This window comes from Pristiophorus japonicus, chromosome 1 (assembly GCF_044704955.1).
Source record: "Pristiophorus japonicus isolate sPriJap1 chromosome 1, sPriJap1.hap1, whole genome shotgun sequence".
Lineage (NCBI taxonomy): Eukaryota > Metazoa > Chordata > Chondrichthyes > Pristiophoridae > Pristiophorus > Pristiophorus japonicus.
In genome coordinates, this window is record NC_091977.1 from 153,275,171 (window position 1) to 153,288,796 (window position 13,626).

Here is a 13,626-nt window from a genome sequence, read left to right on the forward strand (position 1 = left end):
CCACACCTTGCCCTTACCAATGCCTCTCTGCTTGGCTTATACGTTCCACCACCTGCCCTACTCAAACCACTATAGGAGCAGAGTGATCCTTACCCCAAGTAAAACCTTGACCTCTCCCTCTACTCCTCTGACTCCTTTGAGCGCCTCACCCTGTTCCACCCCTCTCGCCTCTCCTTTAAAATCCTCATTACCTACTGCCCTCCAAACTGCACCCTGAATTTCTTCCCAAGATATCCTCCTTCCTTTTCTATATCGGTATCTGAGGAACCCTCATCCTTGATTATTTCAATCTTCATTTCAGTTCCCTTTACCCCATTATCCTCTGAATTCACCACCCTCCTGACCTTCCTAAATTTTTCCCTCCATATAAATACTCGTAACCATATTCATGAAAAAATCCTTCGAGCTCATCATCTCTAAAGGTCTTGATTACTGTTGAGGTCCTCCCCAACCACTTCCTTGTATCCCTCACTGTCCACATCTCCCTTCCAACTTCACTTTCTTCAAAATGTGCCTCTATTAAATTTCAGTTCAGTGAATCTAACATTAGTCGTGAATAAAAAATTATAAAGCATTCTGAAAGAGGAGCATAGTGAAACACTAAGTAATTATGGTAAAGTAAGAGGGAGTCACCATGAAGTTATGGGAGGCAGCTCTTGTCTAACAAACTTACTGAAGTCCTTCAAGGAAATTATGGCTCTTGTTCACAATGGGAATTTTGTGAATGCAATACATTTAGGTTCCCCCATAGTTTCTGATATCCTGCCATGCAGATGATTAATCCATGAGGTTGGAAGGCATGGAATAGTCGGCAAGTTTCTGAGGTGGATTGAAAATTAGTTAAATCAGAGAAAGCAAAAGATGGTTGTGAATGGAGCTGCCTTGATATGGTAATTGGTCACTAGTGAGGTGCCACAGGGAACATAACAAAATGGCTTTAGGTTACAGGTCACAACCCAGAGTTCTGGGCAATGTGGTGGACTGTTCACTGAAACCAACAGTGCAGTGTGGTAGTAGTAAGGAAAATCAACTGGATCTTGGGACGTGTAGCCAGAGGGATTGAGTACACATCCCAGGAGGTGACTGGTATGATCACACCCAAACTGCTATGTACAATTACAGTTAGTACTACAGAAAGAATATCCAGGCGATGGAGTGCACAGAAATGGGTAACCTATTTTAAGGTATCCAATCTGGGAGAAGTTGAAAAGTCTGTGATTGTTTACTATGGAGAGGCCTTGAGAGATAATATTCTGTACTTTTAAGGGAAGAGATAAATTGAACTCCAATAATACATACAAGATTGGCACAAACTCTAAAATCAGCAGATACTGGTTCAAGCTTAGAATGTGCACAAACAATTTAGACGTAATTGCTTTATGCAGAGGATGGTGAACAAGTGGAATAGACTGTCCAGGGAAGCAGATAGTACAGAGAAATTTAAGGACATTTGTACAAATATTTGATGTTCAAAAGCTGGAGGTATAGAGGGATTGGATGTCTATGGTGAAAAGGAGACAGATATGGCCAAGAAACTGGAAACTGTTAAAGGGGAGGAGGGTGTCGCAAGAGTCGTGAATGTAGGTGGGAAGAGACACAAGCTAACCTGGGTTATCATAAGCAAGATAACACGTGAATACCTTTCTCATAAAGATAGGATAGGATATTCAGCCAGGGATAGGTGCGGGGATCAGCATCGGGAGGCCAATCGGCCAGATATTGGAGCGGGGATCGGGAGGGGAGAGGCCATTCGACCATGGATAGGAGTGGGGATCGGCATCGGGAGGCTATTCGACCAGGGATAGAAGCAGGGACCGGCATCTGGAGGCTATTCGGCCAGGGATAGATGCGGGAACCAGGAGGCCATTCGGCCAGGGATAGGTGCAGGGACCGGGAAGCCATTCGGCCAGGGATAGGTGCGGGGACCAGGAGAGCATTCGGCCAGGGAGAGGTGCGGGGACCAGGAGAGCATTCGGCCAGGGAGAGGTGCGGGGACCAGGAGGCCATTCGGCCAGGGAGAGGTGCGGGGACCAGGAGAGCATTCGGCCAGGGATAGGTGCGGGGACCAGGAGAGCATTCGGCCAGGGAGAGGTGCGGGGACCAGGAGGCCATTCGGCCAGGGATAAGCTGCGGGGACCAGGAGGCCATTCGGCCAGGGTTAGGAGGAGGATCGGATGGCCATTCCGCCAGGGATAAGAGCGGCGACCGGGACGGAGGGGGGAGGCCATTTGGCCAGGGATAAGAGCAGGGACCAGGAGGCCATTTGGCCAGGGATAGGAGTGGGGATCGGGAAGCTATTTGGCCAGGGATAGGTGCGGGAACCAGGAGGCCATTCGGCCAGGGATAGGTGCGGGGACCAGGGGTGGGGGGCGAGGCCATTCCGCAAAGGATAGGCGCTGGGACCGGCATCTGGAGGCCATTTGACCAGGGATAGGAGCGGGAACCAGGAGCCATTCAGCCTGATATAGGTGCGGGGATCGGGACCGGCATTGGTCTGGGGGGGGGATAGACTTTTGTCATTACACTAAGAATTTTATGGAGGTAAGTTGCTGCAATTTTTAATGTGCTTGTGCAGGTTGCTGTGAGCTGGCTGTATGTTTCACTTTCCAGCCTCAGCCCACATTGTGTCCCTGGTTATCATGGCAACCCAATCTTTTTGGCACAGATCTTGGACTCCACCCCCAAAACTAAACGACAAGCTCGGTGGCGCCAAAATGAAGAATTCAAATGGGGAAACTTGGATGACTTTTTGGGGGCGTACTTGGGCCCCCCAAAAAATGAGCGTAACTCTTCAAATACGCCAAAAAACAGCTTTGGCGAAAATTGAGCCCATAGGGGATGGAAATTGGGCTTGACCGAAAGGTTCCCTACTAACCTGCCCCGCCACACAGTGCTGCTCCCAGATTATCAAGATCCCTGATGAGATCTTGGACAACGTGGACCACTTCCCATACCTTGGGAGCCTACTATCAGCAAGTTCAGACATCGATGACGATGTCCAACACCGACATCAGTGAGCCAGTGCAGCTTCAGCCGCCTGAGGAAAAGAGTGTTCGAAGACCAAGATCTCAAACCTAGCACCAAGCTCATGGTCTATAGAGCAGTAGTGATAACTGCCCTCCTACATGCCTCAGAGATATGGACTATGTATAGTAGGCATCACAAAGCACTGCAGAAATACCACCAATGCTGCCTTTGCAAAATCCTGAAAATACATTGACAGGATAGACGCACCAACATCAGCGTTCTCTCTCAGGCCAGCATCGAGGCATTGACCACGCTTTATCAGCTCCAATGGACGGGCCACATTGTCCGCATGCCCAATGCTAGACTCCCGAAACAAGCACTCTACTCCGAGCTACATCACGGCAGGCAAGCCCCAGGTGGGCGGAGAAAACACTTCAAGGACACCCTCAAAACCTCCTTGAAAAAATGTAAATCCCCACTGACTCTTTGGAATCCCTGGCCCAAGACCGCTCAAAGTGGAGGAGAAGTATCCGAGAAGGCGGCAGTCGGAGGAGCAGTGGCCGGAGGAGGAGCAGCGGCAGCCTATAAAGGCCCAACAGGAGTGCGGGGGTCGGCGGCAGTCGGCGGAGCAGTGGCCGGAGGAGGAGCCAAGAGGGTAAGTGATTGGCTGGCTGAGTGGTGAGTAGTTTTCTATTTCTTTATCTTTTTTCTTGTTCTTAGCAGTAAGAAACCTTTGGCATTGTTGCCAAATTAAGTAATTTAAGGGTTAAGTCATGGCAGGAGAGCCCAGATCCGTGTCATGCTCCTCCTGTGCTATGTGAAGTCAGGGATGCTTCCAGTGTCCCTGACGATAACATGTGTAGGAAGTGTATCCAGCTGCAGCTCCTGACAGACTGCATTGCGACACTGGAGCTGCGCATGGATTCACTCTGGAGCATCCACGATGCTGAGGATGTCGCGAATAGCACATTTAGTGAGTTGGTCACACCGCAGGTAAAGGTTACACAGGCAGATAGGGAATGGGTGACAATCAGGAAGAGTAGTGGAAGGAAGGTAGTGCAGGGGTCCCCTGCAGGCATCTCCCTCCAAAACAGATACATCACCTTGGGTACTTGTTGGGGGAGATAACTCATTAGGGGAAGGTAGCAGCAGCCAAGTCCATGGCACCAGAGGTGGCTCTGCTGCACAGGAGGGCAGAAAAAAAGAGTGGGAGAGCTATAGTGATAGGGGATTCTATTGTAAGGGGAATAGATAGGCGTTTCTGCGGCCGCAAACGAGACTCCAGGATGGTATGTTGCCTCCCTGAAGCAAGGGTCAAGGATGCCTCGGAGCGGCTGCAGCGCATTCTGGAGGGGGAGGGTTAGGAGCCAGCTGTCGTGGTACATATAGGTACTAACGATATAGGTAAAAAAACAGGATTAGGTCCTAGAAGCTGAATTTAGGGAGCTAGGAGTGAAATTAAGAAGCAGGACTTCAGAGGTAGTTAATCTCAGGATTGCTACCAGTGCCACATGCTAGTCAGATTGGAATTGCAGGATAGCTCAGCTAAATACGTGGCTTGAGGAATGGTGCAAGGGGGAGGGATTCAAATTCCTGGGACATTGGAACTGGGATCTGGGGAGGTGGGACCAGTACAAAGCGGACGGTCTGCACCTGGGCAGGACCGGAACCGATGTCCTAGGCGGAGTGTTTGCTAGTGCTGTTGGGGAGGGTTTAAACTAACAAGGCAGGGGGATAGGAATCTATGTAGGGAGACAGAGGGAAGTAAAAAGGGAGCAGAAGCAAAAGGTAGGAGGGAAAAAAGCAAGAGTGGAAGGCAGAGAAATCAAGGGCAAAAATCAAGGAGGGCCACATTACAACATAATCCTAAAAGGACAAAGTGTTAAAAAAAACAAGCCTGAAGGCTCTGAGTCTCAATGAGAGGAGCATTTGTAATAAGATGGATGAATTGACTGCGCAGATAGCTGTTAACGGTGATGATGTAATTGGGATTACATCAGAGAATTGTGAACCTGTGGAATTCTCTACCACAGAAAGTTGTTGAGGCCAGTTTGTTAGATATATTCAAAAGGGTCTTAGATGTGGCCCTTACGGCTAAAGGGATCAAGGGGTGTGGAGAGAAAGCAGGAATGGGGTACTGAAGTTGCATGATCAGCCATGATCATATTGAATAGTGGTGCAGGCTCGAAGGGCCGAATGGCCTACTCCTGCACCTACTTTCTATGTTTCTATCAACACTTCGAGCCGGGAACACGCGGAAACCAAGTACAAAACAGCGGAAGGAGCGTATGACAAATCAAGCACCCCACCCACCCATCCATCCCAACAACCACCATCTGCCCCACCTGTAATAGACACTGCAGATCTCGCATTGGTCTCATCAGTCACCTTAGAACTCATTTTAGTGTGGAAACATGTCATCCTCGACTCCGGGAGACTACCTCAGAAGATAGTGGGCGGATCGCAGGAAGCACGTGAAATTGGTGCCGTCAGCTCATTACTCGTGCTACTTATTGGCTGCACTCCTGTTTGAGGGGGGGGGGGGGCGGCGAAGGGGGTGGAAATTGGGCTTGACCGACGCCACCTAAAGGCAGCCACCAGCTCTTAAAGGAGTGGTGCACACTGGCTGCAGAGAGCAGTGAAACATTTCCAAAGTAATAAAATGACTAGAGGGCACCTCGGTTCTCGGATACAGCTTTGAAGTCCCTGGTCCAGATTGTTCCCCCAAGGATGCAGCAGCTCTGCCGTCAGTGGGAAGAGTTTGTTAAGGAGGTTAATGTCAGGAGCTTAGTTCCATGGTTACATTGCAGAAAAACTTTCAATGAGCTCACCAGAATTTTCAAGGTAAATATCTCACCTTTCACAATAAATACTCTCTCCACACACCTACAGTCATACTACTCATACTACTACTCTCCCCTGCTTCCTTTCACTCTCGTACAATCATTGCAGCACACCACTCTCATCTCCTCCCACGCATACACTCTGCAGCTCTTAATATCAAGACTATTGCAACCCTCACATCTTACATACATGGGAGGGAGGGAAAAGGAAACAAGGGGAAGAGGGAAGGAAAGGGAAAGAGAAGGTGGAAGGAAAGGGAAGGGAAGAGGGAAAGGGAGGGGGAAGAGGGAAGGAAAGGGAAGGGGAAGACAGAAGGGAAGGGGAAGAAGGGAAGAGGGACAGATGGAAGGGAAGGGAAGGGAAGGGAAGAGAAAGAGCACGCCTTTCACAACCTCAGGCCATCCCAACGCGCTTTACAGCCAATATTTTTGAAGTATAGTGTTGTAATGTAGGAGCTTAATAATGGGAGACAGTGATGGCCATGGCGAGTGGCAATGTTGGAGGTGACATCGTGCCGGGTTTCTTTACATCTTATCCTCACATCTTACTTCTATCTCACGTTACACACTCTGCATGACAAACTGCAGCTTCTTTCAGCAGCCATTCACCTCTTTCTGCTCTCAGGAGCCTAGCCTTCCTGAAGATGTAGCATCATTCGATCTGACCCTAGCAAACACGCATACTTTAGAGGCTAGGCTAGAGGAGGGGGCTTCACATGGTGAATCACCCAACACAAGTGTGCAAGAGTTAGGGCGAGGTGGTAGAACAACACAGGTCCCAGTTTGCCAAAGGGCAAGATGGCAAAAGAATTGTGCTGTACAAGACTCAGATTATGACTGACGGCCAAGGCTATTGACGATGCTTGATGTGCATACACCAGGAAATGTTAGGTGCATTAGGCAGGCACACAGAAAGCTTGCATGCAATGGCTCAGAACCTGGAGGAGTTCAGCTCCAACTTCTGCAAGGGTTTTGCGCAGATCATTCTGTTCAACATGGACCAAATGGCCAGCTCCATGAACATAACAATGGCACCCACCATGACGGAGCCTTCACTGACAACTTTCATGGCCGCTCATATTGCCATCATGGATGCTCAGACAGCTGCCAACCTGTCACATCACTCCTGCACTCTGTTCTTGGTGCAGTCCTGGGAGATTGGCCTTGGCTCCATGTGAGAAGCACTTGCTGACCTCTCTCAGGACGACAGCAAGATTGCTCCCCCACCGCCCACTCTGCCAGTTAGTGCCACACAGCCAGCTGGCCCAGAAGGCCAACACAGAGATGCTGCCAGTAAAGCCGGACCCTCCAAGGCCCACAGCTGCTTGAAGTCATTCACCACGGCAATCTGAAGGGTCCTCAATGGAAGCTCAGCAGCCTTTCACCTCCTAAACTGTAGCCACTGAGCATACACTTTGTAGCAGCACTAGGATAGGTCAATGAGCATAGAAGGCAGGAACTACACAGGGTTGCACAAGGGTAATTAATAATAATTATTATACACAGATTAAATTGAGTTGTTTGGGGGAGGGAGGGTTGGGGTGGGTCTGTGTTTTGATTTGTGTGGACAGTCATTTCCTGGAATCCTGGCTTTTTTTTTTCCTGCTGGTTACCCTTTGCTTCCTTTTAGAGCCTTTTGGACTACTCTCGTTGGGCCCAATTTTGGCCATGACTTGCTCCAATTTTTTTGGAATAAGTTGTTTTTTCTGGCGTAAGTTAAAAAAACGCCATTTTCCCCAATCAACTTGCTCCAGAGAAACTCAGTTAGGTACGATTTTTTTTAGTTCAGGTTTTTTTTTCCAAAAGGGGGCGTTCCCAGCCACTTATGCCAGTTTTGGCCATTTATGCCACTTTGGCCAGCTAAGTTACTCCAAATCCACTTAGGTCAGCGTATGTGGCCAGCTCTGAAAAACCTTGCGGGCAGTTAAGAAATCGGCGCAGGTAAGTAAGTAAGGACCTGCATCCAAGCACCAAGCACCAAACATTGCAAATAAAAGTTGAAATAACTCAATAAAAATAAAGAACTCAGGTAAACAATTGAATAACAAATAAATAATTGTAGTAAATCCTACCTTGAATTGAACTCCGCCAGGGAAGGCAGCGGGCCGGCCTGTACAGGAGGCCATTTGGCCTGGGAAAGGGGTGGCCGGCAAAGACGCATCGAGAGGCTGAAGGGAAGGGAAGGTAAGGTAAGGGGGGGTGGGGGGGGAAGACAGCTGGGCTGGCTGGGCTCGGCAGAAAGGCAGCAAAGTATTGGGAGGCTGAAGAGAAGGGTGGGGGGTAGAGGGAGAGGCTTGGCTGGACTGGCTAGGCTCGGCAGAAATGCGGCAAAGTATTGGGAGGCTGAAGAGAAGGGTGGGGGGGGTGGAGGGAGAGGCTGGGCTGGGCAGAAACGCGGCAAAGTATCGGGATCCCGATTCTACTGCGCATGCGCGGTCAGTTGAAACTGCAGCTTTCTCATTCACCCACTAACCCGATTCTACTGCGCATGCGCGATCACGGCAAATCCCGATCCTACTGCGCATGTCCAGCGTCCCAGCACTGTTTCCAGCACAGGACACTGGCTCCGCCCATAGACCCAGTCGCCACACCACGCCAGCAGCTAGAAGGCCAGGGACAGCGGCCAAAATTAGCCCGAAGATTTTTGGCGCACTTCCAAGCGTGAAAAACTGGTGTACCTCTGGCAAGTACGCCAGAAATCTCTAATGGCCAAAATTGAGACCAATATGAGGGTGTGCTTCAGCCTCAGGCGTTATTAGGTCTTCTGGATCTGAATTCTTAAGTGACTCTAGAATTCCCCACTGAGCGGTAGATTATTTTTATTCCAGTAAATTGAATGTTTATAGGGTTTGTGACATTAGTGTCAAAATGAATGTTGTTTCAGTGTGTTTGCTTGGATTTTTTGTATACATATAAATTATAGTACGTGAAATCATTAATTCTTAAAACAGGTATCATTCACACATTGTCAGATCAGTAGTGTGCATGTTGCAGTGGATAACCTTTCTTGTACCACCTTCCATGTGACCTCTGCCATCCCTCTTGGTATAAAACATACATTCTAATCAAGAATCCCGTTTGTTTTTACAATGTGTCAAAAGAATAAGAATAGGGCAACACTGCTCCACCTTTTCCCTCAACGACTATCTGTCCCACCTGTGACAGGGACTGTGGTTCTCGTATTGGACTGTACAGCCACCTAAGAACTCAAGCTAAGAGTGGAAGCAAGTCTTCCTCGATTCTGAGGGACTGCCTATGATGATGATTATGTCCATCTCTAGCAAATGGCAGGATGTGATCTGGAATGTGAATGATGTCGCTAAGAATGAAAATGATCCTACAGGTAAACAATTTTTCTCACCTCGTCCTCACATTACAGGAAATTGACCAAACATTACAAACTGGGAAGCAAAGAGGGAACCCCTTAGGCACTGACACTCAAGTCACTAGCATGACCCATCAAAGAGATCATCTTCAACACCTTCTAGGTCTAAGCAATAATTCTTTGAAAAGATGTGAGGATTATTCCATTCTGCAACTTTGCAGATGGTCTCTTTCAGAATCTGCTTCAAAGTTACCTATGCTAGGATACAGAACTTTATTTTAGAACCCCCTTAACTTAATTTGAAGGTTTCCTACCTGCAGGTGATTACAAGTGAGGATGCATTCCACAACAGATTTACCCAGTTTTTGTTGATCAGCTCATTCACCATTCTGACCCATAAACTATAAAGACACTTAACACAATCTGAATTTTTTTTAAACTAAAGCTCTACAGATATCTGCACAATTAGATGATGTTGCAACTCAGATCGACAAGGATGGCATGAAGATAAAAATGAAAAACTACTTTTGACTGGAACCTAAGGTATTACCTATGTTAAATGGGACAGGGCTGTTCAACCACTGTGCATAAAAGCTTGCTAACCTGCTGAATTGAAACCAAGACAACCAGCAAAACAATCTTCCAAGACAGAAATCCAAGTTGTTAAGAACCAATATTACTGAGAAGCATTGGGAGGCAGAATTGAATACTTCAGCTGGTAAAGGTGGTCAAATGTAAACAACCTAATTCTATTCCTTCACCATAATACTCCTTACCTTTGAATCCAACAGCTATTTTGAACATTGTGTTATGGAAACATAAAAAATGGGTGCAGGAGTAGGCCATTCGGCCCTTCGAGCCTGCACCACCATTGAATATGATCATGGCTGATTATGCAACATCAGTACCCCATTCCTACTTTCTCTCCATACCTCTTGATCCCTTTAGACGTAAGGGACACATCTAACTCCCTTTGAATATATCTGACGAACTGGCCTCAACAACTTTCTGTGGTAGAGAATTCCACAGGTTCACAATTCTCGGAGTGAAGACGTTTCTCCTCATCTCGGTCCTAAATGGCTTAGCCCTTATCCTTAGACTGTGACCCCTGGTTCTGGACTTCCCCAACATCGGGAACATTCTTCCTGCATCTAACCTGTCCAATCCAGTCAGAATTTTATATGTTTCTATGAAATCCCCTCTCATTCTTCTAAATTCCAGTGAATATAAGCCCAGTTGATACAGTCTTTCTTCAGATGTCAGTCCTGCCATCCCGGGAATCAGTCTGGTGAAACTTCATTGCACTCCCTCAATAGCAAGAATGTCCTTCCTTAGATTAGGAGACCAAAACTGAATACAATATTCAATGTGTGGCCTCACCAAGGCCCTGTACAACTGCAGTAAGACCTCCCTGCTCCTATACTCAAATCCTCTCGCTATGAAGGCCAACATGCCATTTGCCTTCTTCACCGCCTGCTGTACCTGCATGTCAACTTTCAATGACTGATGTACCATGACACCCAGGTCTCGTTGCACCTCCCCTTTTCCTAATCTGTCACCATTCAGATAATATTCTGCCTTCCTGTTTTTTCCACCAAAGTGGATAACCTCACATTTATGTACATTATACTGCATCTGCCATGCATTTGCCCACTCACCTAACCTGTCCAAATCACCCTGCAGCCTCTTAGCATCCTCCTCACAGCTCACACTGCCACCCAGCTTGATGTCCTCTGCCAACTTGGAGATATTAAATTCAATTCCTTCGACAAAATCATTAATGTATATTGTAAATAGCTGGGGTCCCAGCACTGAACCATGTGGTACCCCACTAGTCACTGCCTGCCAAGGACCAGTTTATTTCCACTCTTTGCTTCCTGTCTGCCAACCAGCTCTCTATCCACATCAATACATTACCCCCAATACCATGTGCTTTAATTTTGCACACTAATCTCTTGTGCGCATCAATACAGTGAAGTCTCATCTCGTCTCTTTTATTGTTCTCATGCATTTTGTAAGAAATGTAATTATGGCAGAAGACAATGACAGTTTTAGAGTTCTCAAAAAATAGAAATTTATTGTAGGAGGCAGAAATAAAGCAGAACTGCAGCTGTTCTTACCATACACATTGCTGAGTCGTACTGTGTGTGTGAAATGCTGGTAGATGCACACCATCTCTGAAAAAAGTGGGCCACGACTTATTCTCAAAATAGGAGGTTCTGAAGAAACATATGGCTGTAAGAGAAGGTTCAAATAATTAAAATTAGGGAATTCCAAATTATTACTAAACATAAGAAATTCCAATATACATTAAGAAGCTCAGAGATAATACACCACAGTAAGGCCCCAAAGTTTCCACATGATTTGCGCCTGATTTTTAGGAGCAACTAATGGAGAACGGATTATCTTAGAAATCGCAATTCTCCACATTTTTTTTTCTGCAGTTCTAGTCAGTTAGAACAGTTTCACTTTGGAACAAAATTTTTTCTTCAAAGGGGGGCGTGTCCGGCCACTGACGCCTGATTTCAAAGTTTCCAGAGTGAAAACGTACTCCAAACTAACTTAGAATGGAGCAAGTGAAGATTTTTGTAGAACTGAAAAAACCTGTTCTACACATTAAAAAATCAGACACAGGTTACAAATTAGGCGTCCAGAACGAGGTGGAGGGGGGGGGGGGGGGGGTGGGGGGAAGGGAAGTCATTAAATTCTACAATAAATCCTTATTTATACTTATACAAATATTATACAAATAAATCCAACCTGAATAAAAATTTATAAGCAAAGAAAAGATTAAATAAACCATCTCCCTACCTGTGTGAAAGTGCTTCAGCCAGGGAGAATGCTGCAGGAAGCCTCACAAGTTGAGGCAGCTGTTCGTTCCCGACGGCAGCGGGGGAGGGGGGGGGGGGGAGGAAGCCGTTCCAGACGGCGGGCGGGGGGGAGGGAGGGAGGGAGTGCGGGCCTGATCGACCGACCGCAGCGGGGGGGGGAGGAAGCCATTCCAGACGGCGGGTGAGCGGGCGGGAGGGAGGGAGGAAGGGAATGCGGGCCCGACCGACCGACCGACCGACCGCAGCGGGGGGGGGAGGAAGCCGTTCCAGACGGCGGGCGGGGGGGTGGGGGTGAAGGAGACAGTGAGAAGGCTGCAGGAAGCCTCACAAGTTGAGCAGCCATTCCCGATGGCAGGGGGGGGGGGGGAGGCCGTCGGGAAACGGCTGCCTCAACTTTGAGGCTTCCTGCAGCCTTCTCACTGCTGCAAGAAGCCTCAGTGCTGATCATGGAAGGGCAATGTGCTTTTATTAAAAAATGTTCAAAAATTAAACAGCTACAAAGAACTACAAAAATGGCCGAGTGCCAATGTTTCCTTCACACTGCGCGTGCGCGAACACTCCAACTCGCACGCGCAGGGTTGTCGGCAGGAAAAAAAACTAATTTAAATGGTACCTGCCCCCTCCCACTTACAAAATCGGCGCGAGTGGTAGGCTCCGCCCCCCAAGCAGACATGGAGCTGCAGGACACTCCAGAATCGCGCGTTTTTTTTCCGGCGCCGTTTTCGGCGCGAAAAACGGGCGCCCAGCTCGGAGGGGCGCCCGTTTTGTAGCGTGTGGAAACTTGTGGCCTAAGTGTCTATAACTTAGCTGTCTCTATGATGAGCTGAGTGCTTGCAGCTAAATCATTTGTGATTAAGGCTTTATAACTTAAGATATAACTTTTATACAACTTATGTTTTTGAGGAATTTTAATACAAATGCTAACAACATTTTGAATCTTTCACAAGATAAACATGGATGTAGAATATGTATGTGTTCGGCCCATTCAAGCTCATTCATCCAGAAAAACTTAAAACATCCAACAGTTTAATAAATATATTCTTGAAGTGCTTTGAGTTTTTGCCTCCTTTACTATACCCAGAAGTCCATTCCATGTGTTGATTGCTCTTTGTTTGAAGAATTTGCTGATACCAATTTTAAATTTGCATTTCACTGATTGAAACATGCATACCTTGTCCCATTGGCACAGTACAATTTCAATGGGGCTGAAATTCAACAGGGGTATAGTCAGTCTCCTGCCATTACTCCAGTGGAACATCTGTGGAATTTCAGCTCCGATGGCCTGAAATTTGTAGTCGGAGACGTACCTCCAGAGTACACCTCCGACTCGCTAAAAATATTCGTACTCACCTTCAGGCTCCTGGGCTTCGGAGACTTTGGGTCCTGAGCCTGCAGGCGTACGCCTGCGTAAAGGCCCACAATCCAAGGAATGCAGGCGATTTGGAAGTGTCCCTGGGATCACGTGGGCCAGGTGCTCCAATCAGAAAGGAGGATTCCTAATATGCTTGTGGGGATTCCATTTACAAACAGAATCCCCAAATCATTAAATAATTTATACAACTGGAATAAAAATAAATGTTCCCATTTCAAATTTAATTAAAAGTTGCTTCAATAAAGCATCTAAAATTAAAAAAATATTTTTTGAAAAATAATTTTAAAC

General features: G+C 47.2%; 1 protein-coding gene across 3 annotated transcripts in view; it reads right to left on the reverse strand.

Annotated features, from left to right (window-relative positions):
* The window catches only part of man2a1 (mannosidase, alpha, class 2A, member 1), a 340,299-nt gene that overhangs the window by 129,718 nt on the left and 196,955 nt on the right, over positions 1-13,626 (reverse strand). For all 3 annotated transcript variants that reach the window (XM_070884021.1, XM_070884015.1, XM_070884009.1), the window contains exon 16: positions 11,256-11,370. In XM_070884021.1, coding sequence (XP_070740122.1) covers positions 11,256-11,370 — 115 coding nt within the window. The remainder of the gene's footprint in view (positions 1-11,255; positions 11,371-13,626) is intronic.